Raw genomic sequence first — 26,874 nt, forward strand, 5'->3', positions numbered from 1 at the left:
AACAAGGAGAAGCGGTGCAGAGAAGCATTATACATTGTTTTTTACTTTTAATTTTGCAGAAATGGATGTTTTTTCTGAGCACTTACTATAGGCGAGCAGTAAAAGATGTTTTTCAGACTATTAAGCATTTTTATCTGACACATCGCACACCAATTTTGCAATGTAAAAATAATTAGTGAATTCATTTTTCATCAGATACTGTTTGTCTTTACCCCAACTAGTCGATTTTCCACTGTGCTTGTACCATTAGAATGCTAGTAAACATCTCTTTTTTTTCTTTTCTTTGATAATCTATTGTGGTACTACTGCGCGAAATTTTATCTAAGGGACTCAGTAGTATTATAAGAAAATTGGAGCTGCTAGAATGGACGGAACAGTGCTGCATCTCAGGTTTCCCTTTCGTTGTAGAAAGTCTCATTGTAGAAATACTTACAATGTATGTGGATAGATTTGTGGTGAGAAACAAAAGGAAAATCATGTCGAGTGTAGATGGAGGAGTTAGGCAGAAGAATACTGAAGAGACTCCTACACCATCTTTGAGAACAGTGTGCTACGGCATCTTTGATGATGAATGTGTTGAGGTAGCTCACGCTGAAAGTTGTAAGTGTTCTACAAAATCACTTGAGATGTCAGATTTCCTAAATTTCGAATAATTGTGAGTAGTGTAAATGTTATTCTCAAAAAATGGAAACTAAAGGTAAGAAAATCAACAATGTAGGAAAAGACAGATTGCTACTTACTGTAAAGAAGACCCGTCAAGTTCCAGGCAGGCACAATTAAGACACTTAAATAAAGCTTTTGATCACAGCTTTCACCAGTAAAAGAGACATACCATTCTCTCTCACACACACACACACACACACACACACACACACACTCTCTCTCCCACATGCGCGCAAGCAAGCACAGCTCATGCACACATGACTGCCAACTCTAGCATCATGGGCCTGAATGCAAATAGATAGTACAAGAGCATTTCACAAATGCTATACAATGAAGGTATTGTGTATCCTGGAGGTCTGTGCTGTAAAAATTCTGGATGTTGTAGTTGGTGGTCATGTGCACGTGAGGTGTGCTTGCTTGTGAGTGTGAATGGTAAGTGTGTCTCTTTTAATGATGAAGACTGTGCCTGAAAGCTTTATGTAAGTGTCTTTTAATTGTGCTTGTCAGCAACATAATGTGTTTTTTTTTTATGGTAAGTAGCAGTCTGTCTTTTCCTAGTTTGTTGTAAATGTTCTTATTTGCACAAAGTTAAGAACTACACAATAAATACAGGTGTACAAAATTTTATACTCCAAAACATGTAGTTTAAATTTCTATAGTTTAGAGAAAGCAGTACAGTAATTTTAAGGAGCAGTTCGTTATTTTTGACAAACGTGACTTTGAAATTATGAAATATAAATATAAAGTGCAAAGTAACAAAGAGCAATCACATTTTCCATATTGCTTGTATTTGTATTTTTTGTTTGCTTTTTTGTACAATTTCAAAATACATTCTGATTTTTAGAGGAAATTTTAAAGAATTCTTCAGTACTTTCAGGTTTTAAAAATTGTATGTAGCATAATCTGTGGCTCAACGAAGATAATGAATTACATGGTCAAATTTGTACTGATGTGTGTGTGTGTGAAGGAAAAGTTAATAGTAACTTTCAACAGGCAAGCCAGGAAAAAAAAAGTGGGGTATTGATGGATTTTTCAGCCTGGAAATGTGGAGCAAAACAGATGAGGGTTCATGCCAGAAGCTATTTTCATATTAATTTCACCAAAGTATTATATGTGTACACAAACGCACACGCGTGTGCGCGTGCGCCTACACAGGGTGTACATAAAGTCCGGAAACACTTTCACTTATTTATTACACAAGAACTAAACATTGTACAGATGTCATACATATTGCTTTTTGAAGAGAAACTCTGAAAGTTTTTTTTAACAAACATTCAATATGCGAACCATGAGTGACCTGGCCGACGTCAATACGGTAATCATGCATGGCATCATTGACTGTGACATTCGCTTCCCGTATTCTCTTCCAGAGCTCTGCTACATCACGTGGTAGAGTCGTTGCATACGCCAGATCTTTAATGTGTCCCCACAGAAAAAAGTCACACAGAGTGAGATGTGGTGATTGGGGAGGCAATTTCATGATCTCCAACACACACAAAGTTCACTCTGCACCTGAAATCACCATGTTTGTGACTAGCAGCGACTGTCTGCAAATTACCAAACTACGCTGCAGCAGTATGCATGAAAAAACTTTCAGGGTTTCTCTTCAATATGACATATGTATGATATCTGTACAATGTTTAGTTCTCACGAAATAAATAATTGAAAGTGTTCTCGAACTTCATGTACACCCTGTGTGTGTGTGTGTGTGTGTGTGTGTGTGTGTGTGTGTGTGTGTGTGTGTAAGAAAAAATCTTTTGAAACTAGTAATGTCATTCAACCAATTTTGTCATTTCATCTACATGATTAATGAGCCATTCATAATTGTGTGTGTGGCAGAGGGTTCATTGAACCACCTTTAACAATTTCTCTATCGTTACACTCTCGAACAGTGTCTGGGGAAAAGTGATCACTTAAATCTTACTGTGCGAGTTCTGATTTCTCTTATGCTATTATGATGTACGTTCCTCCCTATGTAGGTGGTCACCAACAAAATATTTTCACACACTGAGGAAAAAGATGGTATTTGAAATTTCATGAGAAGGTCTAGTGAAAAACACCCTCGTTCAAATATCTGCCACCCCAGTTCGTCTATCATACCCGTGGCACTCTTCCCCTGTATTCCGTGATAATACGAAACAAGCTGCCCTCCTTTGAACTTCTGTGGTGTTCTCTGTCAAACCTGTCTGATGTGGACCCCACACCGCACAGCAATACTCCAGAAGAAGGTGAACAAGTGTAGTGTAAGCAGCCCCTTTAGTAAACCTGTTACATTTTCTACATGTTCTACCAATACATCACAGTCATTGGTTTGTTTTTTCCACGACATTATCTACATGATCATTCCAATTTAAGTTATTTATAATTGTTGAGTTTACAGCCTTTAGATTTTGTGATTAATTATGTAACTGCAATTTAGCGGATTCGTTTATGGATAACTTCACACTTTTCATGAGTTAGGGTCAATTGCCACTTTTTGCACCATACAGGTATCTTGTCTAAATCATTTTGCAATTAGTTTTGATTATATGAGGCCATTACTTGATTGTAAATGACAGCATCATCTGCAAACAGTCTTAAGAGGATTGCTCAGATTGTCTTCGAAATCATTTATGTAGATCAGGAACAACAGAGGGTCGTAACACTTCGTTGGGAATTCCAGACATTAATTTCAGTTTACTCTGTGACTTTCCATCAGTTGTTATGAACTATGACCTGTCTGGCAGGAAATCATGAATCCAGTCACACAGCTGAGACAATATTCCATTGGCACGTGGTTTAATTAGAAGTCGTGTATGAGGAATGGTGTAAAAAGCCTTTCAGTTGAAACAAATGGTGGGAAATTGAAATGCGCCATTGAAAATATTCAGCATATTAAAAGGCATTGGTGAGGGTGGGTCTTCCTATATGAGTATCCAACAATGATGAAAATTTCAACATTATGTTGCTCTTAAAAGGCTTGAGCAGAAAAGTGGCAGAATTAAAATCTTGCTTACAAAGAGATAGTTACAAATGGCTTCACTTTGATAATTCAGGTAAAGAAAATTCTCAAGATGATGGCAGCTGCAGGCTTGTCAGGAATTATGGATGAGATAAAAACTTCTTAATGTTTTTCAATTTTATTGGATGAAACCCGTGACGTGTCCCAAACTGAACAAGTCTGTTTGCTTGTGATTTGGCCATGAATTACTATTTAATTGGATTTTATTGTATGACTAGAACTTCGACAGAAACCTTATTTGATCTTGTCAAAGACATTTTAGTTCTGCACAAGTTAGCACTCTGAAAATTTAGTGACCAGTGTTATTGACAGGGTGTTTAATGTTTTGGGAGAAATCTCTTAATCGAAGTCTTGGATAAACTAAGAAGAGAATAGAGCATTGTTTGTGCAGTGTAGCACTCACAATCTTTACCTTGGCATTCAGGTTACAATCAAAAAATCTTTGCCAGCAAGGAAATTTCTTGGAATAATTTAAGATTAGAACATATAATAACTTTGTATGGGACTCAGTGAATTACTGTGCCCTTTCCAAAGAGCTGCAGATTGAAGTTCAGAAAGAAGCTGAATAACATTTACATTCTCTCTCAGCCTATTGTACAACACAGTAGCTTACACACTCTAAGACAGGTGTGGGCAACATTTGCTGACCTGGGGGCCTGATTCACGTACTTCAATAAGGCCACAAGCCACCTCATCACATGACACAGGATGCGACAGCATCGCTTGGTGCGTAAAGTCAGATCTATAGCATCTGTGACGTTCATGTTTATGGGCTAAAACACCAATATGAATGGTGCTCCTTTCTCGACATGCCATGGCAACAAATTATGCCTCAGAACAAGCATTTTTGAGGCTACATTCATTTTACATTCACCCAGTCTTCAGATGTTTACATTTATTCACATGTCAACATTGTTTTACAATAACTGTCTTAAAAACTGCTATTACATAACTTCAAGCTTAGACTGGAAACATATTTCTCTTTTTTCAGTTTGTATCATTTGTCTGCTACATGAACTGCAAACCTGGGGCAACCCGTGCATTGGCGGAAATATCTGAAAATGCTTCCTAGGTAGAGTACAATGCTCTCTCTCCCACAGATTTCTTTCTCAGAATGCATTGAGATGAATTGTGCTCCACTGGTTGCCCACCTGCCCTCTGACAAAAGAGTTATGCAAGTGGATCACAAATTGATATTTTTGCAAGTATTGGCAGAAAATGCAAAATTGTAAATGTTGGCAGCTAATGGATGAATATGTAACTATAGTGCAGTTTCACCATGTAGCTGGCAAGGATAGTAAACAGGGGACTTGATGATACCAAAGCATAAAGTCTTTGTGAATTTCATTGTGTGTTCTCAGTTGGACAGTAATAAACCCAGTAGACAGGTGCGTGAGCAGTGTACACAGATGTCAGCATTTGAGAGAGGATATGTAATTGGGCTCAAAGAAAATGGTTGGAATAATTGGTAAATCACTCAACATTTGAATAGGAGTGCTACCATTATTCGACAGTGTTGACAGGAATGAGTGAACCATGGCCAAATGTAGCATCATGAAGGAAGCAGTCGACCTAAAGAGATGACAGAAGGTAAGAACGGAGCAGTTGTCAGGGCAGCACTCAGTTCTGGATTCAGCTTTATCGTTGATGCTATGTGCAATTGGTGCTTCAGTGACCAAAAAAAGTCATTAGTAGGTAGCTTACAGAAAGGGGATTGAGCTCATGGCACGCCTTCTGCTGGCTACCATTGACCTCTGTATGCCAACAAGACTCTGTGCAGTGCTGTCTGGCATATTAAGCCTATAATCTCATTGATTGGAGTGGAGTTCTCTTGAGTGGTGAGTCCTGCTTTGGACTGAGCTCAGACGACCATTGAAGGTGTGTCTGGAGATTCTGTGGACATCGGTGGATACCAGGCTGACAGTCATCCACCATCTGGCCCTACCATCAGAACTGATGGTCTAGGGTGCTTTTTTATTTTTTTATTTTATTTTTTTTTTTTCCCCATAGCAGGACCTCTTTGGTTGTCAGCTGGACCTCTTTGGTTGTCATCTGTTGCATCCTTCAGTACAGTAGTACATTGGCTATATTCTATGTTCAGTTGTGTTGCCCTTCGTGGCAAATTGTCCTGGGCTTACATTTCAGCAAGATAATGCCCACCTGCTCAGAGCAAGAGTTCCTTCTGCTTGTCTTCTTGCTTGCCAAACCCATCTTTGCACAGCAAGGTCGCCAGATCTGCCCCAATTGAGAATGTTTGGAACAATATGGGCAGTACCCTCCAACCAGCTTGGGATTTTGATGATCTAGCACATCAGTTGGACAGAATTTGGCACAATATCCCTCGAGAAGGCAAGCAACTACTCTATCATTCAATGCCGAATTGAATAACTGCTTGTACAAGGGGCAGAAATGGACTAACACGTTATTGACTTGCCCAATTTGTGAAGCTCTTTGTTTCGAATAAATCATCAAATTTTTCTGGAATAGTAATGCCTGTATGTATATGAATAACACATTTACTGATTTCCATCCTATTCATATAATTCCTACATGGTACATGGCTTTTATTTAAATGTATTATGGAGCAATCAAAAAGTTTCTGTTTGAGGGTATTGCTGCAGCATATAAGCAGCATAGCACGACTCTGCTGTGAGTATATAAACACCAACTTGTAGACAAGGCATTAGTTTGACATTCATTCATTTCTTTCTGATGTGTATGTGGTAACTGTGGAAACGTGAACTATGAAAATGTTATTACCAGATGTGTCCAAACAGGACCAACTTGCTGTATTTCTTTTCTTGGCCGTCACTGGTAGACATCCGTTGGAGAATGAAGAATGTGTATGGGGCAGCATGTTTGTCAAAACCACCGTTGTGGAAAACTGTGACAAGGGGGAATGATGTTTCATGGTAAGCCATATCCTCATATTGCAAATGTTGTAATACAGAAGTTAGGCTACTTCAAGTGCGAGACATTTGAGCACCCACTCTATAGTCCTGAACTTTTCCCATGCAATTACCATGCCTTCAGTTCCTTAAAAAAGGCATTGACGTGTTGATGATCGAATCAGGATATGCAGCAGACAGTTATGAGCTTCATCGCGCAGCAGGACATGGTGTTTTACCAAACAGGTATCTTGAAACTGGTGTGTCAGTAGGATGATTGCCTCGCTGCTCACAGTGATTTTGCATGATTGGTATACCGATTCTGGGGTGTATAACCTTCAAATGGAGATGTTTTGGTTGTGCTTTATACAGGTTATCCATAATTAAAGGGTCAGTTTCAAATTGCCATTGAAAGAGAACCATTGCTCAGAATGATGTTAAATTTGGACACATCGTGGAAGAAACAAAAATGTAATGGAAAATTTTCTCAGTAGTTAGTGTTGTAAGCATCTTAATGTAAATGAGGTTGGCTAAAAATTACAGATATAGCAATATGAGGACTGTGATCTGAGTTGCAGATTACACCATCCGTACTGTTCAGTATATACAAATGCAAAAAGTTTCAGTCAACAGTCGGGGCACTGTTAGTTAGGTGAGCCCACCCACCACACCAAGGTCATACCATATCAGATGATAAAAATTGGTTTTTAATTGTCCTGAGGCCAAAAACCACATAAAAGCAAAGTGACATCAGTTAACAGTTGTCAAAAGATCGGCGTGAAAGATGTTCAATATGCTCTCCACTATTTTCCATGCAAGTTGAAATCGAGAAACGGCATGTTCCACAACAAACCGGAGTGCCTTTGAATACATCTTCCAGTTAATCTGATAGTCAGAAGTCCGATGGATTATAATAAGGTAATGTGGATGGCCAGACTGTAGGAAAATGGGGGCTGATAATTCTAGCATTTCCAAAATGCCTCTTAGTAGTCACTTCACTGGCTGTGCAGTGTACGGAAGAGCACCATATTGCATAAAAATGATCCTATCTACACACTCATGCTGTTCAAGGGTTGAAATGACCTTGGTTGCAAAAGACTCTCCTAGTGTTTACCAGTGATGGTACAGGTAACAGGGCCCCGCAGGATCTCTTCGAAAAAATATGGCCCTACAATAAACAATGCCGTCAACCCGCACCACACAGTCACCTTTGCAGAATGAAATGGTATCAATTAGTGTGCATGCTGATTTTCCATTGCACATATTCTACTGTTGTGTGTATTGGCATTCTTGGAGATGGAAATGGGTTTTGTCTGTCCACAGAATGTTGCATGGCCATTCATGTTCTCCTTCCATGTGAGTAGGAAATTCCAGAATGAATTCTTGTCTTGCTGGCAGGACAGCAGGAAGTAACTCCTGAATGTGGGTGATTCTGTACGGATAGCAGTGTAGGATGTTGCATAGGATTTTATGCACTGTGCTCATAGGCATGTTCAACTTTCGAGCTATTTATTCCTGATGCACTGCATGTTGCACACCACTGCTCAATCCCTCCTGCAATGTTATGGCCACATCTTTAACAGATGTCAGATAAACTGCTTTCCTCTCTCTGCCACATTGCACTTCAAATGAAAATGTCTTTCAGATTTTGTAATCATTTTCTCCCGCCACTTAGCAGATGTTGATCCAATGCTTTTCTTCATACCCTTGAGTTTCCGGAACTTCTGCAGGGCTACTGATGCACGCTCGCCATTCTTGTAAAAAAGCTTTATCAGCATTACATGATCCTTCATGGAACAGTTATGTTGGATGTCTCACATGCCAATTGAGGAACAGCTGTGTTCCAAGTGTCTTTGATGTCATTTTGAGCAGTGGTTCTCTTTCTACAGCATTTGAAACTGGAACTTTATTTACAGATATCCTGTATTACAATTAGAATTTTATTGAATTGTGATTGATGTTTTATATTTATATATAATTTTATTTTGCAGATGGGTAGTATGAATAAAATTTCTGAGGGCTAATGGGAAAATTATAAACAGCTTATGCAGTTTTTATAACACTATTCTATTGGTTAGGGAATTCATGGTATGGTATTGGCGAAAGCATCAGGTTCTAGTTCTATTTTAATTTAAGAGTGCGTATTGATGTATTTCATAGAGTAGAAATTTTAAACAAAGAATTGCAGAAGTCTGATCTACAGGTCATCGAAGTGTATAAGAAAATAGAAGTACTTACTGTTTAAGTGTGCTTTTAATTTAACTGTCGCATAAAAGTGTTCCAGCAGTTGCTCATCTGCACCTCAAAGTACTTAAACGTTTGTGGCTGTGCAAAACTCCAAAAGTCTTGATCAATGTAATAACGAAAACTTCAGATTTAAAATTCCACAGGAATTTGTCAGATCTAGAAAAATTACTCTGGGACACCTGACAGACATTGATCAAATTGTTAACTCTTATAAAAATGATTTTGAGACATGTTTTTGCAGCTTTTTAAGAGAAAAAATGAGCAAGTGAAAGACTTTAGGGAAGTTATGGAGTTTGTGCGCATTGTTAACTTGCTTCTTATGATTCCTGATCGATTTGTGACTTCATGAGATCAGACTTGTTGGTCAGCCAGGCCATGCGCCATTGATCTAAACAGGTGGTAGTCATAGGGAACAATGTCTGGAGAATACAGCGGGTGGGGTAGGACTTCCCATTTTAACGTTTCCAAGTATGTTTTGACCTCTTTTGCAATGTGGGGTTCAACATTGTCGTGCTGCAAATCACTTTATCGTGCCTCTCACTGTATTGTGGCCATTTGTCTTTTAATGCTCTACTCAAACACATTAATTGCATTTGATAATGAGCTCCTGTGATTGTTTCACTTGGTTTTAACGTCTCGTAGTACACGATGCTGAGCAGGTCCCACCAAATGCAGACCACGATCTTGGAGATAAGATTATTCAATTTGGCCATCGATATGGAAGCATGGCCAGGATATCCCCATGATTTTTTGTGTTTAGGGTTATCATAATGAACCCATTTTTCGTCCCCAGTCACAATGTGATGCAGAAATCCCTTCAGTTTTTGCCTCTGAAGCAACTGTTCACAAACACACAAATGCCGTTCAATGTCTCTTGGTTTCAGCTCACATGGGACCAAAGTTCCTTATTTCTGAATCATGCCCATAGCCTAGAGACATTTTGAAATGGCTTGCTTTGTCACTCCCACCAATCGCGCCATTTCTTCTTGAGCTTGATGTGAGTCTTCACTCAGCAATATCTACAATTCTGTATCTTCGAAAACATTCTCTCATCCACCAGTATGCCAGTCTACGATGTTAAAATCACCAGTCTTGAAGCGTTAAAACCACTCAAGACATGTCCTTTCACTAATAGCGTCCTTACCATATGTAATTGAGAGCATTTGATGAGACTCAGCCGCTGTTTTCATCATATTTTAAACAAAACATTAACACTTTCCGCAAATGACAAGAATTAGGCTCGTAAACTGACATTTTCAATCAAGAACAACTTCATGATGCAGATACAAATGGACTATGTTTGAAGGAGGTTATGTTGACCGAGGTCCAAGTTAACTGCCTGATGTCTGCGATCTGTTTCTTTTGACTGCTACTTACTGTTGTCACCACCTATCAGCAGACTGCGGAAGCAAAATTGTACGCCTTGTAGTTAAATGTACTTTAAAAATAATTTTTAATTTTATGTAGTTTTTATCTCAAAATGATCTCCTGTTTATGAATTTTTCTTCTATTTGCAATTTCTAGAAGGGAGGGGTGGAGGGGAGGGTGACACTTCTTGGGCAACAACCAACTGAGACTAAAATTGAACTGCTGGAACTGACTGAAGATGTCAACCGAGTCACAAAAATCTTGAATATGCTGTCCAGGCGAATGCAGCTGATTGAGACAGTGACATTACAAGAAGTCATTAATCTCCAGAATACAAAGGAACTATGGGAGATAACATTACAATGGAACTCAATCACTACTTCAATTTAAATGATATGGTCATCTTCATGGATGAGATACTAAAAGTTCAGCTTGAACTGGTGTAATGAAATCGTGTAACATAATGAAACCAATCAGCAGTAGACTTGGGGAATCAGCTGTATTTACTTTCATCTTAGCTTATTTACACTTTCTGGTCAGATCATGATTGGATTTATGTTGGAATGGAAAGTCGTATGTTATAAACTCCATCCAGTGTTTCAAATTATACAAATTTGGACCGACGTCTGTGGATGCAAAGACCAACAGATAGATGATAAATGTAGATGGTCCTTACAGTGTTAATTGACACGAAGTGTATCTCTTCAAACTAGATAAGTGTGAATTGTTAGAGCATGTTATGGTCAACGGCCTTGTCTTATTTAGATAGGATAATGGAAGCTGACTGTAGTTATTTCAGGGAAGATGGAGTGATAAATATCAGATATGATTGGAAAGTTCTAAGAATGGATCTGCTACTGCTTACTGGTTTGTCAAGCAGGTACATGGAGGGTAGGGGGCGAGTCATTACCTTGTCCATGAATGCCCTCTGACAGGAAACTGCGTTTCCTTTATTCAGTTTGTTGTGGCAGGTGGTTGAGTGCGGGTCTGTTCGGGCTTGTTGCTGGATTCTGTCTGCGTGAAAATGAAACGTAAAAACGGAGCAACGAGTTTATGTGAAATTTTGTTTTAAAACCGGGAAATCAGCTTCTGAGATTTACGAACTACTACAAACAGCTTTTGGAGATAATATTTTTAATAGCCGTGAATCATTTGAAGATGAACCACGGTCCGGCTATCCTTCCACCTCAAAAATGAGTGAAAATGTTGTGAAAGTTTGCGACTTGTGGGCTCCGATTGTAGACTTACAATTAAGGGAGATGGCTGATGAACTTAATTTAAGTTTCTATGCAGTTTTCAGTCAATTTTAACTGAAGATCTGAACATGTGTTGAGTGTCTGCAAAATTCTTTCCAAAAGTTGATGAAATCTTCTTGGGCTTCCATCTGGGTAGCTGCGTCTTCGCCAGAAGACGATGAGAATGACACTCATCAAAATGTTGCAGATTTTCGACGCGGCTACCTGGATGGCAGCCCGAGAAGGTTTCATCAGCAGCATACACTGGGAAAGCCTAAATTCACATCATTCCAAAAGTGTTATCAAATGATCAGAGACCATACCGACTTTGCGTGCCAAGAATTGTTTAATTGGACTAAAAATGACCCAGATTGCATTTTAGGCGGACAGCAGGAGAGAAGGTGTGGAGGGGGGAGGGGATAAGTAGCGGAAAGGGTTTTGATTACCTCTTGTCGTGCCCTGAAATGAGGAATGTCCTGCCCACTATCCTTCCCACCCCTCCGACCGTGGTATTCCGCTGCCCACCGAACCTACACAATGTACTCGTCCATCCTTGCACAACCCCTGCTCTCAATCCCTCACCTCCTGGCTCATACCCTTTAATAGACCTAGATGCAAGACTTGTCCCATACATCCTCCTATCACCACCTACTCCAGTCTGGTCACTAACATCACCTATCACATCAAAGGCAGGGCTACCTGTGAAACCAGTCATGTGATTTACAAGCTAAGCTGCAACCACTGTGCTGCATTCTATGTAGGCATGACCACAAACAAGCTGCTTGTTTGCATGTATGGCCATCGACAAACTGTGGCCAAAAAATGAGTGGACCACCCTGTTGGTGAACATGCTGCCAAACATGATATCCCTCATCCTAATGACTACTTCACAGCCTGTGCCATATGGATCCTTCCCACAAACACCAGCTTTTCTGAATTGCACAGTTGGGAACTTTCACTGCAATACATCCTACGTTCCTGTAACCCTCCTGGCCTCAACCTTTGTTAGTCACTGTCCTCACCCATCCAGCCCCCTCCCTGTTCTCATTCCAGCACTACACAGCCATCATTTCACCACCACACCCAGTCTTTTTAATTTCTTTTTATTTCTCTCCTTTCCGCTACTTATCCCCTCCCCCCTCTGCACCTTCTCTCCTGCCCTCCATCTAAAATGCAACACTTCATTGTCTGCCACTCCCACCACGCTATCCCTCCCCGCCCCACCCCCCTCCTTACCCCCACCCCCCTCCTTACCCCCACCCCCCTCCTTACCCCCACCCCCCTCCTTACCCCCGCCCCCCTCCTTACCCCCACCCCCCTCCTTACCCCCACCCCCTCCTTACCCCCACCCCCCTCCTTACCCCCACCCCCCTCCTTACCCCCACCCCCCTCCTTACCCCCACCCCCCTCCTTACCCCCACCCCCCTCCTTACCCCCACCCCCCTCCTTACCCCCACCCCCCTCCTTACCCCCACCCCCCTCCTTACCCCCACCCCCCTCCTAACCCCCACCCCCCTCCTTACCCCCACCCAGTCGCAGCTCCCATCATGCACTGGTGCTGCTACTCACAGTGTAGTTTCAGCTCTCTGAGACTGCAGATATGTGTGCAAGTTGTGTTTGCGGGTGTGGGTGTGTGGGCGCTCTTGTTTACTGCTGACAAAGGCCTTATTGGCCGAAAGCTATAATTGTGTGAACATTTTTGTTGTGCCTATTGCGACACAGCATCTCTGCTATATGGTGAGTAGCAACTTTCCTTCCTAGTTATTGAACCATTAAAATCACTGATTCTGAAATGTGCTGATAATTTCCCGCCAGTGGCATGACGCTAAATTTTAAATAGTAATCCCCATCATGTGTGTAGGATTCAGTAACCTGTGAGGGGCCCCGGTGCTGTGCCAAATGGTGAGCATCTCAATGAGTCTAGACGGGATATTGACTTGGAAAATCAGGAATTCATAGCTAGAGCTGTTGGCACTGCCAAACCTCTGTAACTGTAACTTCTGAGATGACATCATTGTCCAGTGTTTGATGCAACAATGAAGGATGTGTATTATAGGTAAATGCTTCGATTGTGCAGATGGTATAACACACTGTGAGAAACACCTGCCTAAACAGATTAGGTATTGAGGGGGGTGAAACAGTCAGTGACAGGTAGCATGGGTGGCCTTTCACAACACAGTTAGTTAGGATTGCTGTGGTGTGTAGGGGCTCTGCCTGAATTGACATGTATTTTCCTAACTGCTCATGGAAACTAAAAATCAGCTTCCCAATTTTACCAATAATTTGTACTTTCACAAGGCAGTCTTAGCTCACAACCTGCCAAGAAATTAGAGATGAAAGTCCTCCAGATCAGTCTCAAAATAAAATCAAACACGAGAAAACACCATTAACAAAATTAATTTGTTGTTGTTAAGAGGAAATGATGTGCCTTTGAGAACATTTCCCCTGTTTATATTCAGAGAATAACTAGACAGCTGTGCAAAAAACTGTGAGATGGCACATTTCTGCCAGACTGCTGCAGCGCAGTAGGCAGCAAAATTACTAACAGCAAAGTAACTTTGTGATTGTCCTATCTTTTGTGAGCTTTCCAAGATACTCAGCTGCTGTAAGAGCTTTGTCAACTGCCATCATATTAGTGACATAGATTTCAAAGTTTTGTAGAAGGTATAGCCAGGTGGGACTGTCACAGACATACAAAATATTATGAAGGAAATAAATGATAAAATGGAAAAGATAACAGCATTCATCTTAACATCTGTCATTACTGTATTACTAAACACTTAAAGATTGGCTTAATGCTTGACCCATTATACCACCCCCAACGAGGCATGTCAAATGCAAGAGGTTTATATGTAGAGATTAATTCGCCAGTGATCGATAATGACCGACAAATATGAAACAGAATCACTACACGCACATCCATCAAAGTGCATTAACTACAACAGTGATTGTCCCATGTGGAGCAAAGAATGCCATATCCATGTGGAAGAATAGAGAAATCAGCAACTTAATGATGTAATCAGTGCAATCTCTAATTGTGCAGGCTGTTCCAGCATACTGAGATTATGACCTGCTTTACCATAGCCCTGAAGAAATTTGTTCTTAAAACCAACATTGCTGCACGAATGTAGAGTCAAGGCTGCAATAGATATCAGTGCTAATTCAAGGAAATAAGTTTTACATTGTCCACAATGGCTTCCAAACTTTATATTTTCCTGACAGATTCAGCGAATAGTATAAACGATGTACCCCACTGTATCCAAAAGATATAATGAAAGTAGTGGATAAAAAGTATTGACAACACTGTCTTACTATGAAGGCTGTGTGTCATGAGGCATGCGCGCTGTTGTAGTGAATATGTGGTCAGTTAAAGTACTGCAGCGAGCAGCGCTGGGTGTTTGTGAGGCAGTTACAGCATGTACTGTCTGAAAGTACGGGAGGCCAGCTCAAGTGCACTAGCAGTTTGTTTAGGAAACATGAACTATGTCGAACTATGTCCATGGACCAAGATTGAAGTGGCACACGGTTGGAGCGTACAACAGTTTTCAGGGACTGCGTGGGGCGTGTGGTGATGCAGCATTGCCATATCGTACAGGACCGAGATTGGTGAAAGTGTTTTGGGATGGCAGGGACATTGTTCAATATCAGCCCCATTTGGGATGACCCTCCATGCATAACATGACAATTGAGCCCGTTACCTCCCTGCTGGATGTGAATCGCCAGTGGACTGCACACGAGTTAACTGCAGAAGTAGGTGTGTACCACATTTTGCATGGTATTGTTGGGTTCCTCAAAATTACAGCTTGTTGGATACCATTTGCAATGACTGAGCTGCAACAGTCACATTGTTATGCACTTGCAGAGGAATTACTCAATTGTTATCGCAGGGAGGGTGAGGATTGTCATCATTGGCGATATTGGTGGTTGGTCGCACAAATCATGAGCAAAGTGGCCATCCGAAGAAGGGAAACATCCTGGTCCTCCTTGCCCACAGAATGTGCACCACGAGGACATCTGGAACCAAAGTGATGGTTTTGTGGCTTATAATATCCATCAGTTAATTCTGCATCACGTTGACTGCATGGCAGACTGTCACTGCAGCCTACTACTACAATTTCTTGCAATATCACCTACATCCTGCCCTGAGAAGAGTTATGGCACCTTCTGGCACAGCATCCCATCATCCTTCATGACACTGCACGATGCCACACAGCGAACACGTTGAGGGAGCTCCTGTATATGTCTGGGTGGGAGGTACTATAATATCCACTGTAATCACCTGATGTGAGTTCATGTGATTACGACTTGTTCACCAAAATGAAGGAACCTTTTAGTGACATGCACTACAGCACAAGAGAAGACATCATCTGCGTCATTGGGCAGTCCTTGCATGACATTAACAGAAATAAATGTGTTGACGGTGTACATCACCATTTCATCCTACCTGATTGACAGCATCAAGTATACTACATGCATGGATTAGTGACCATGACGTCATCTTAGTGGTTACTAAAGTTGATAAATCAATCAAGAACGCTAGGAGAGTATTTATGCTAGAAAGAGTTAATAGACTATTGTTAGCATCCCACTGAGAAAATGAAATGACATCATTGAGTTCCAGTATGATGGATGTACAGGAATTACGGCTAAAGTTTAAATGGATTGCGACTCATATTCTGGAGAAGTATATGCCAAGTAAGTGGATTAAAGATGGATAAATGCTGAGGAAGCAAAGGCTGTTGCACTCTTGGTTCAAAAGAGCAAGTACAAATGAAAACAGACAAAAGTTAATAGAAATTCATGCATCTGTGGAAATATTGATATGCAAAGCTTGCAAACAACTGCTTCAATCCTACCTTAGCAATAGCTCTACCGAGAACATTCTGATCCTGCATAAAATTGCTACGTGGGTCTAAGGCTTCTATCCAGTCACTCATTGACAGTAAAAGATAGCAAAAGTTAAGACAAAGTTTTAAATTTCACATTTAAGAAATCGTTCGTGCAGGAAAAATGTTCAACCACACCATTGTTTGACCATCGCACAGACTCCCTTAGGGCATAATAATAAGGATCCCTGTAGTAGAGAAACAGCTGAAAGAATTGAAAGCAGATAAGTAGTCAGGTTCTCATGGAATCCCAATTTGGTTTTACCATGAGTACTCTACTGCATTGGCCCCATATTTAGCTTGCATTTACTGTGAATTGCTCACGTAGCGCAAAGTCTGAAATGACTGGAAAAAAGTGCAGGTGACTTATATATGAGAAGGATAAAAGAACAGACCTGCAGAATCCTTGAACATATTCTCATTTGAAGTATAATAATTTTGAGAGGGAAGGGCTTCTATCTGCACATCAGCACAGTTTTGGAAGTAATCGCTTGTGCAAGACTCAACTTGTCCTTTTCTCACATAAGATCCTGTGAACCATGGACGAAGGGCAACAGGCAGATTCCGTATTCCTAGACAAACATACAGAATGGGTTTCCAGGTACGAAAGTTGCTCGAAGTAACAGAACCCAGTATGTTGCCCTTGACAGCGAGTGTCCCATCATAGACTAGGGTTTGATGATGATGATGATGATGATGATGATGATTGATTTGTGGGGTGCTGAACTGCGGGGTCATCAGCGCCTGTATAAAGTCTCAATTTTTTTTCAAACTCCAATTTTTTACCCAGTCCAGTCTAGTCACTATCACAAGTGGTGGTGGTGATGAAATGATGAGGACAACACAAACACCCAGTCCCCAGGCAGAGAAAATCCCCAACCTGGCCGGGAATCTAACCCAGGAACCTGTGATGCAGGGGCAGCAATGCTAGCCACTAGACCACGAGCTGCGGACATATAGACTAGGCTGTTGTCAGGAGTGTCCCAGGGAAGTGTGATAGTATTACTGTTACTTTCTGCATACATAAATGATCAGGTGGACAGGATAAGCAGCAGTCTGCGGGCTTTTTGCTGATGATGCTTTGGTGTGAGGGAAGGTGTGGTCATTGAGTGACTGTAGGAGGCTACAAGACGACTTGGACAAAATTTCTGGTTGATATGATGAATGACAGCTCAGTCTAAATGTAGAAAAATGTAAGTTAATGCAGATGAGTAGGAAAAACAAACCCACAGTGTTTGAGTACAGCATTAGTAGCATGCTGCTTGACACAGTCACATCGGATAAATATGTAGGCATAATGTTGCAAAGCAATATGAAATGGAATGAACATGTAAGGATTGCAGTAGGTAAGACGAATGGTAGGCTTTGGTTTAGGGAGACAATTTTAGGAAAGTGTGTTTCTACTGTAAAGGAGACCACATATAGGCTGCTAGTGCGCCCCATTTTTGAGTACTGTTTGAATGTTTGAGATCCACACTAGGTCAGATTAAAGGAAGACATTGAAGCAATTCAGAGGCAAGCTGTTAGATTTGTTACAGGTATTAGGAGATGCTTCAGTTCTACTGCTGCCAATGTACATTCCACATAAGGACCACGAAGATAAGAGTAGAGAGATTAGGGCTCATGTGGAGGCATGTAGACAAGTGCTCTTCCATCACTTTATTTGCTTGTAGACCAAGAAAGGAAATTACCATTAGTGGTACAGGATACCCTCCAGCATGTGCTATATGGTGGCTTGCGAGGTATATATGTAGATGTAGATAAGCAGCATCATATCAACGGTTGGTGCGCTGTGCGACTTAACAAAATAAGGATACTACTAATCATTCTGAAATATAAATCTCATAAAACTGATATGGACAATGAAAATTACATACATATGAGAAAACTGTACAGATCCAAAATTTAAAAAAATGGAAAGTGCATTGCAGATGAAAAGTGTGTATTAAAATGGTAAAAATAAATATAATATTGTCTGGAATGTCATTAATAGGGAAATTAATAATATCAGTAAAGAAATCGGCATCCCTGTTGACTGTGATAATGTCTGTGAATATTTTGTAAATAGTGCCAGCACCAAGGCTACCCAGTAATTCAGCTTTAGATGGAGAAGCTCTGCTTACTCGTGCAAAGCAGACGAGAAGTGAGAAATTTTCTTGGACCTTAATCACTTGAAATGACATTTACAAATCAATAAACAAACTAAGCAGTGCCAAAACAGATAACCTTTTTGGACTCATTAACTTCATCACAAAATGTGTAACAGAGAAAATAGAGAGAGACCATTTCTCTTACTGTCAAAGAGAGTAGTAGATGTAGGAGTTTCCCCAGAAGCTGGCAGTTACATTGCCTATGTAGAGAAAAAGGTGAAAACACCTGAGGTAACTATCAACTCATTTCAGTAGCACCAGCCACATCCCAAGATTATTGAAAATTGTGTACATAAACAAATATAGAACTACTTTGAAAGCAACAAAGTTGTAAGTGAATGACATTTTGGATTCTGATATCATTTATCAACTGTAAAAGTGATTGAAGCTTTGGTAAATAACGTTTATAAAGGGAATAAAAAAAGGCTATCTATGTCTGTGATGCTTATTTAACACCTTACTGATTTAAGCAAAGTGTTTAACTCGGTGTCACATGCCATAATCATAAAGATGTTAGAGTACTGTGGCACTGAACATAAATGTTTCACTTTATAAAAATGTTGTTCAAGCAATAGTTTACAGCTTGTATATGCAAGTAGGTAGAGTTCAGTAGTTCTCCCAGTAAAACGAGAAATATTTCAAGGCTCTTTTCTCAGACCTTTCCCGTTAACTGCCAACATTAATAGCTCGTCGAATCATATACTATGTAAGAATATCGTATGTGTTGACAATAGAGAATTTACAAAGTGTACTAGTTAACAACTGAGAAATGGTTGTAAGTGACTAGTCACTAGTGTCAGGCCAATTAGCTGTCCATAAACCAGACAGTGCTCAGAACTTTGAAATTTTCCTTTCATGTAAATGCCAGTTAGACTTATAATAGGCACCAGCAAACAGTGTTCAAAGACTATGATTAAATAAATGGCTGTAATTATTTATAGTAGCTTGCCACTTCAGTTTTATATATTTTTGCAGCTACAGAAATTTGTGCGCAGTTGATTTATTAACTGAACTGAAAGCAGTGGATGCATCCACTCTGTAGACAACATAGAGCTATAGACAGTAGTTTGCTTGCATTCCATTTGTCATATTGCAGGGGGTGTGTAATTTCTCATCAACCTGAGTGGTAGTGCAGCAAGACACAAACACTCCTATAAAGAGGCTATGTCTTTCACATCAAGCATGACCCAAGTGTGTTAGAGAAAAAGGTGATGTGGCTGCCCACTCCAGTCCATTAACCTCTTCATGAGTTGCTCAATATCACCATGTGGTTGGTATTACCATCTGCCACATGGCCCACTTGGCAGAGTGGCTTTGAGACTTGAGTTAAGAGTTTTGTGGGCTGTGCCACCTGCTTGGAAGTTTTAATGTGTATCATCTCTAGCATTCCACAAGTACCCGTCCCAGTGATTTAGGAAAAGTTATCATTTAAAGCAAAAGTGCAGTCAACATCTGTCTGCTTGTCAACTTGATGACATGGTCTTTCTCTGTGGTATACCTTTCCGCTTGCATGCTTGACCACACGGATAATGCTTAGTGGGAAATAGGTACTAATGTCCATTTGAGTGATAACTCCAAATTTACTTGTGTTCCATACAAAGAGTAACTACCAAAATAGCTGCTGAGCAGAGTGAATTGAATGGTGTGCATCTCGTTGTTGAATTTTCAGCACAGACAGCTTCCAGAACTGTGTAGATCACAGCAAAAATGTGATCCACCATGTTGCTGATACATTCATCACAAAAGACTGCAAGGCAGGATTAAGAGGCAGCATGTCCTCTGGTGGAATGACAGATCCCACTCCATAATGAGGGACAGATGGACAACACTGTAAAGAGTCAAGTCCAGACCACTTGGAGATAAACTAGCCACCTTTTGGAGACCGAGGGCAAAGGCTCAACTAAGACTTAGCATGTTCAGGCTGGCACTGTGAATTGTGTTTCTCACTGTGGGATGATGTGCATATTCATTCTTTCCTTCATGTGACAGCTCTGCTTTTCTTGTTTATCACCTTGTGGTGGTGGTGGTGGTGGTGGTGGTGGTGGTGGTTGTACTCAAATGCCCTAGGGTACCATTTTAATATATTGACCTTGGGATAAGTCCATTCTTTTAAAAATGCATAAAATTATTTTACAATAAATTAATCACAAAATATGTTGTATCTCATTGGTTCAGAAAGCTCTCTCATTGAAGGGTCACACAAAGTTGCATTTGCAGCTGTTTGTTGTGCCTGGCTGAGAGGTAATCCATCATACATTAATATATTACCGGTATACACTATAACTGTAGAGTAGAGTGTGAGCCTTTGGTGGTACCTCCCACCAGATGGAAGGGCCTAGTGAGCCACTATTTGTACACACTGGTGTGAATGTGATAAAGAGTGCAGTAAGGTGTCGTGGGAAGAGTGTTTCTGTTTTCATAAACACTGCTCATTGTGGCAAAAAGAGTATGAGAATAAGTCGGTAGGATTTGAGGAAGGAAAGGGGGAAATTACAATGGCTCCTACATAATAATCTTATTTAGTGATGATGCCTTCCAAAGTACTTTCTGTGAAAATTTATTTGATTCTTGTCCTCAATATATTTATATATATTAAACGAAAGGGCTGGCACGTCGATAGACACACAAACAAACACAAACATACACACAAAATTCAAGCTTTCGCAACAAACTGTTGCCTCATCAGGAAAGAGGGAAGGAGAGGGAAAGACGAAAGGATGTGGGTTTTAAGGGAGAGGGTAAGGAGTCATTCCAATCCCGGGAGCGGAAAGACTTACCTTAGGGGGAAAAAAGGACGGGTATACACTCGCGCACACACACATACACATATACAGACACAAGCAGACATATTTAAAGGCCTAAATATGTCTGCTTGTGTCTGTATATGTGTGGATGGATATGTGTGTGTATGCGAGTGTATACCCGTCCTTTTTTCCCCCTAAGGTAAGTCTTTCCGCTCCCGGGATTGGAATGACTCCTTACCCTCTCCCTTAAAACCCATATCCTTTCGTCTTTCCCTCTCCTTCCTTCTTTCCAGTTTGTTGCGAAAGCTTGAATTTTGTGTGTATGTTTGTGTTTGTTTGTGTGTCTATCGACGTGCCAGTGCATTCGTTTGGTAAGTCACATCATCTTTGTTTTTAGATATATTTTTCCCATGTGGAATGTTTCCCTGTATTATTTATATGTATTGTTTTATTATTTTTCTCTCCCGTAGAAACTGCTGGAGAAGATACAGGAACGAGAAGAATTTGACCGAAAAAGGCGAGAAAGAGAATTGGAGGACTACAAATTAAAATTTTATGCATATCATCCAATAAACCATAAGTTGCTTGAGGATAAAGTGTACTGCACAAGTAAAACTACTGTGAGACAAGCTACGGAACTTGCCCATAAGGTATCACATTGGGAATTTTAATGTTTGTGTTAATTGTAATGTATTGCATTCTCTCTCTCTCTCTCTCTCTCTCTCTCTCTCTCTCTCTCTCTCTAAATATAATTGAATAATTTCACACTTATCTTGTTTTCCCTGTATAATGTAGCTATAGACATTTTAATCTTGTCTGGAGTAATAGTTTCTTGGATTATTACTAAGGTGGTAGATGTTTCCAAAAGCATAGTTTTGTTCATGTAGTGATTTTCCTTTTCCATATTTGTTTACATAGTGATTCTCTACCTTCACAGTATGTATCTGCTTGATAGGCAACTTATCTCTGACTTCTTCTCTCCCTCTTGTATGAAAAATTAACCTGTTCGATAGCTGAATATTGGTCAACACCACCTAGCTTATGTGCCTATCTGCTCCCTAACTGTTCTCCAGTGCATGTAAGAGTGATTTTTTTCCTCTCAGATTCTGTAAAATAAATTGTCGTAAAATTATTGACTCTGTGATTATATGGAGGTATTCTTTACAGGCTCTGTCCCTTCAAGGGCTTGTACCACTTGAAAGATGCCGCCTGGTGAACTATGACAGAACACAAGAAACCATAGAGTGTAGCTTTGAAGGTCAGGAAGATAAAGCATTATGTGAAGTGCTGGATCTACGGGGTGGTCGCCGGTATGATCTCCTGTTACAGCACAGGAAAGAGGATGAAGAATTTGAAATATATCAACCTGGAGGTGAGGGTCATTGTCAGCACCCCCACCCCCCCACCCCCCTCCGCTTCCACCACCCCGTCTTCTTCATGATATGAATTTAGTGAACGCTTTGCAGATGAGTTGTAATTTAATATGGTGTGATACAGTTGAATATGAAAGATTGATATGCATTCTAGCTGATACACAGATTGGAGATATATTGTATTTAGAGTCAGTTTTCATTCTAAAAAGTATCCTGCCTGCTCTGGTTCCATCTGAAACAGAGAAAAAAAAAGTGATACTTTGCCCTCAGTCTAGTCTGTTTTTCTCCTGAAATTTTTATTTAGCTAAAGCATTCAGGTAACATAACATATGTTTCTACAGGTATATTTGTATTGGTCGATTAAGCATGTATTATATTGTTTCAGTAAATGACTGAATGGCTCATGGTAAGTTCAATTTTGTGAAGTATTGTTTAAGTTGCCAGTAACATGGATTCACTGTCAGATGTTTACTTACGGAATATTAGATCATCAGACCATACATAGGACACATTTGAGACTACCTCCCCAAAAATTTCAAGAAAACACAAACTAAATTGAGAGTTAATTCTGTTGGTATATTCAGAGTATATGCTACATGTCTTTATTTTGCATTTTTGGAGAAACAGAATTGCTGATGATCCACAGCTGTAGTAAATATTATGAAACTTGTTCACCTTAACCACTTCTGCTATCCGTGCATGTTTCCCACACCACCGTCCAAACCTCCGTATGCTGCACTGTCCACATCTCTTAATGCTCTCACATTACGTAATTCATGTAACAGGGAGAGACCAATGTCAAATGTTTTTTTTTCCAGTCTTTGATCACAATATCAGTTCTTTTGACGATGACCAGTTTCAGTCCATAATGACCATCCTCAGATCTTTTTTACACCATGTCCTAAAGTGATAAGGCCGTAATGGCATCGTCAAAACACATAAATATAGTCAGCACAGCATCGTCACATAGATCTAAAATAAGATGTGGAATAGGCCACATAGTCCACTCAGTCATTGTTGCAACTCATAATTGTAATAGTTGCAGTAATAACTGTGTGGAAAATGTGGCCTATTCTACACCTTATTTTAGATCTATATGACGATGCTGTGCTGACTATATTTATATATTTTGACAATGCCATTATGGCCTTATCACTTTAGGACATGGTGTAAAAAAGATCTGAAGATGGTCATTACGGACTGAAACCGGTCATCGTCAGAAGAATTGATATTGTGATCAAAGACCGATATAAAAAACATTTGACAGTATTGGATCAATGTTCATATATGCGACTATGTCGCAGCTGGTGAGAGAAGAATGTTGTTATCGTCGTTTCTAGTCTGTCTAGGCTAAAGTAAGTATTGCTTTCATAGATGAACTAAAAACGACAATAATACCATTGGTCTCTCCCTGTTGCAGAGATCACATAATGTGGGAGGTTTGGATCGGCCCAGGGAGCATACACAGAAAGCTGAAGTGGTTAAGGTGACCACTTGCAGTAAGTGGGAAATATGGGTTCAAGTACCGGAGAGGCACAAATTTTCATGTGTCACTAATAGATCGTTCATCTGTACCTAGTACAGCTGACGTCAAATGAATTTTCAATCTGGAATAAATTTTGTAATATGATATGTTGATTCTCACAAGTACACCTGTGTGTCTGATCAGAATTTGAACTTGGATCCCTGCCTTTTGTACGCAGTGTACTTGGAGTCACATCATCCAAGTATCCATAGCAGCCTGACCAAAGCTTCAACCTATTGTGGGTTCATTCACAAACTACTTGCCATACCCTCATGCATGGGGATGCAAGTCTAATAGTGCTCTTCTCCAGTGTTTGGAAGCAGAACTGAGAAGCTTGAAACAATTTGAAACGTTGAGTCTGTGATGATTGCTTAGATGGTGGTGTTTGTAGTTTACAGCCCACAATAGCAAGGAACTAGGTTTGATTTCCAATCAGGCACACAGTTTTGACTTTTTGTGCGTTATCTGTTACGGAATCTCTCTTTTTGTGGAAAAGACTCCATATTCTGTAGCTTGCAGAGCTCTGGTTCACATCTCTCTTCTGACACATTGATACCTCACAAGTGAATGGTAAGACTTGTATTGAAATCTGCCCTCATTTTTTTGCCACCTGTAGTTAACGTCAGCTAAAATCTTCATGCTAAATTTCAACTGCCGACAAATAGAAATTATTGTAATGCAGTTATGAAATGTTAATTTTCCACATAGTTTCTGTGCTTGAAACTGTCTGGTGTACAACCGTGAATTATATTGCTGGGTGATGCAGCATTCTTTTGTTGCCACTTATATTTGCTTATGGGGTGAGCACTGAATTGCTGACTAAAATCTATTGTAATATAATTAAATACCTGTAGAGAAGTAAAAGTTACGTTTTATCCATAAAGTTTCTTCGAAGTTGGGACGGAGCATACACAAATAAATACAAGCTTTCCAGCATATCAGCATTAATTTTCTCACTTGAGTGATTATTGTAAAAAATAAAATATTGATGCAGATTTCCAAATTTATATTTTTGGTGCACCACAGACATACAAAATGTGACAGTCCTGCAAGTCACAACCTTGTGTAGTCAATTTTAGACAAAACTGACTCAGAATTAGGAATGAATCCAACAGTCATTTATGTATGTTTTTCCTCTTCGAGTGAATCGTCCTTTTAGTTTGCACACATGCTTCAAAATTGCGCAATCTTTATTGTAAATGAAAATTACATATTATTTTCTGACCTGATTTTTGGTACTTTTTTAATGCAATTTTATGCTGCAAATTCTTTTGCAATGTTGTTTGTTGTTGTGGTCTTCAGTCCTGAGACTGGTTTGATGCAGCTCTCCATGCTACTCTATCCTGTGCAAGCTTCTTCATCTCCCAGTACCTACTGCAACCTACATCCTTCTGAATCTGCTTAGTGTATTGATCTCTTGGTCTCCCTCTACAATTTTTACCCTCCACGCTGCCCTCTAATGCTAAATTTGTGATCCCTTGATGCCTCAAAACATGTCCTACCACAAACTTTTCTTCTCCCCAATCCTATTCAATACCTCCTCATTAGTTACGTGATCTACCCATCTAATCTTCAGCATTCTTCTGTAGCACCACATTTCGAAAGCTTCTATTCTCTTCTTGTCCAAACTGGTTATCGTCCATGTTTCACTTCCATACATGACTACACTCCATACAAATACTTTCAGAAACGACTTCCTGACACTTAAACCTATACTCGATGTTAACAAATTTCTCTTCTTCAGAAACGATTTCCTTGCCATTGCCAGTCTACATTTTATATCCTCTCTACTTCGACCATCATCAGTTATTTTACTCCCTAAATAGCAAAACTCCTTTACTACTTTAAGTGTCTCATTTCCTAATCTAATCCCCTCAGCATCACCCGATTTAATTTGACTACATTCCATTATCCTCGTTTTGCTTTTGTTGATGTTCATCTTATATCCTCCTTTCAAGACACTGTCCATTCCGTTCAACTGCTCTTCCAAGTCCTTTGCTGTCTCTGACAGAATTACAATGTCATCGGCGAACCTCAAAGTTTTTACTTCTTCTCCATGAATTTTAATACCTACTCCGAATTTTTCTTTTGTTTCCTTTACTCCTTGCTGAATATACAGATTGAATAACATCGGGGAGAGGCTACAACCCTGTCTCACTCCTTTCCCAACCACTGCTTCCCTTTCATGCCCCTCGATTCTTATAACTGCCATCTGGTTTCTGTACAAATTGTAAATAGCCTTTCGCTCCCTGTATTTTACCCCTGCCACCTTCAGAATTTGAAAGAGAGTGTTCCAGTTAACGTTGTCAAAAGCTTTCTCTAAGTCTACAAATGCTAGAAATGTAGGTTTGCCTTTTCTTAATCTTTCTTCTAAGATAAGTCGTAAGGTTAGTATTGCCTCACGTGTTCCAACATTTCTACTGAATCCAAACTGATCTTCCCCGAGGTCCGCTTCTACCAGTTTTTCCATTCGTCTGTAAAGAATTCGCGTTAGTATTTTGCAGCTGTGACTTATTAAACTGATAGTTCGGTAATTTTCACATCTGTCAACACCTGCTTTCTTTGGGATTGGAATTATTATATTCTTCTTGAAGTCTGTGGGTATTTCGCCTGTCTCACACATCTTGCTCACCAGATGGTAGAGTTTTGTCATGACTGGCTCTCCCAAGGCCATCAGTAGTTCTAATGGAATGTTGTCTATTCCCGGGGCCTTGTTTCGACTCAGGTCTTTCAGCGCTCTGTCAAACTCTTCACGCAGTATCTTATCTCCCATTTCATCTTCATCTACATCCTC

The 26,874-nt window shown here is 40.0% G+C and overlaps 1 protein-coding gene across 1 annotated transcript in view; it reads left to right on the forward strand.

The window, feature by feature from the left end:
- The window catches only part of LOC126481967 (ubiquitin carboxyl-terminal hydrolase 47), a 154,857-nt gene that overhangs the window by 54,315 nt on the left and 73,668 nt on the right, over positions 1–26,874 (forward strand). The window contains exons 10-11 of the mRNA XM_050105931.1: positions 21,653–21,832; positions 22,350–22,554. Of these exons, the coding sequence (XP_049961888.1) occupies positions 21,653–21,832; positions 22,350–22,554 (385 nt within the window). The remainder of the gene's footprint in view (positions 1–21,652; positions 21,833–22,349; positions 22,555–26,874) is intronic.

The sequence above is a fragment of the Schistocerca serialis genome, chromosome 5 (assembly GCF_023864345.2).
Source record: "Schistocerca serialis cubense isolate TAMUIC-IGC-003099 chromosome 5, iqSchSeri2.2, whole genome shotgun sequence".
Lineage (NCBI taxonomy): Eukaryota > Metazoa > Arthropoda > Insecta > Orthoptera > Acrididae > Schistocerca > Schistocerca serialis.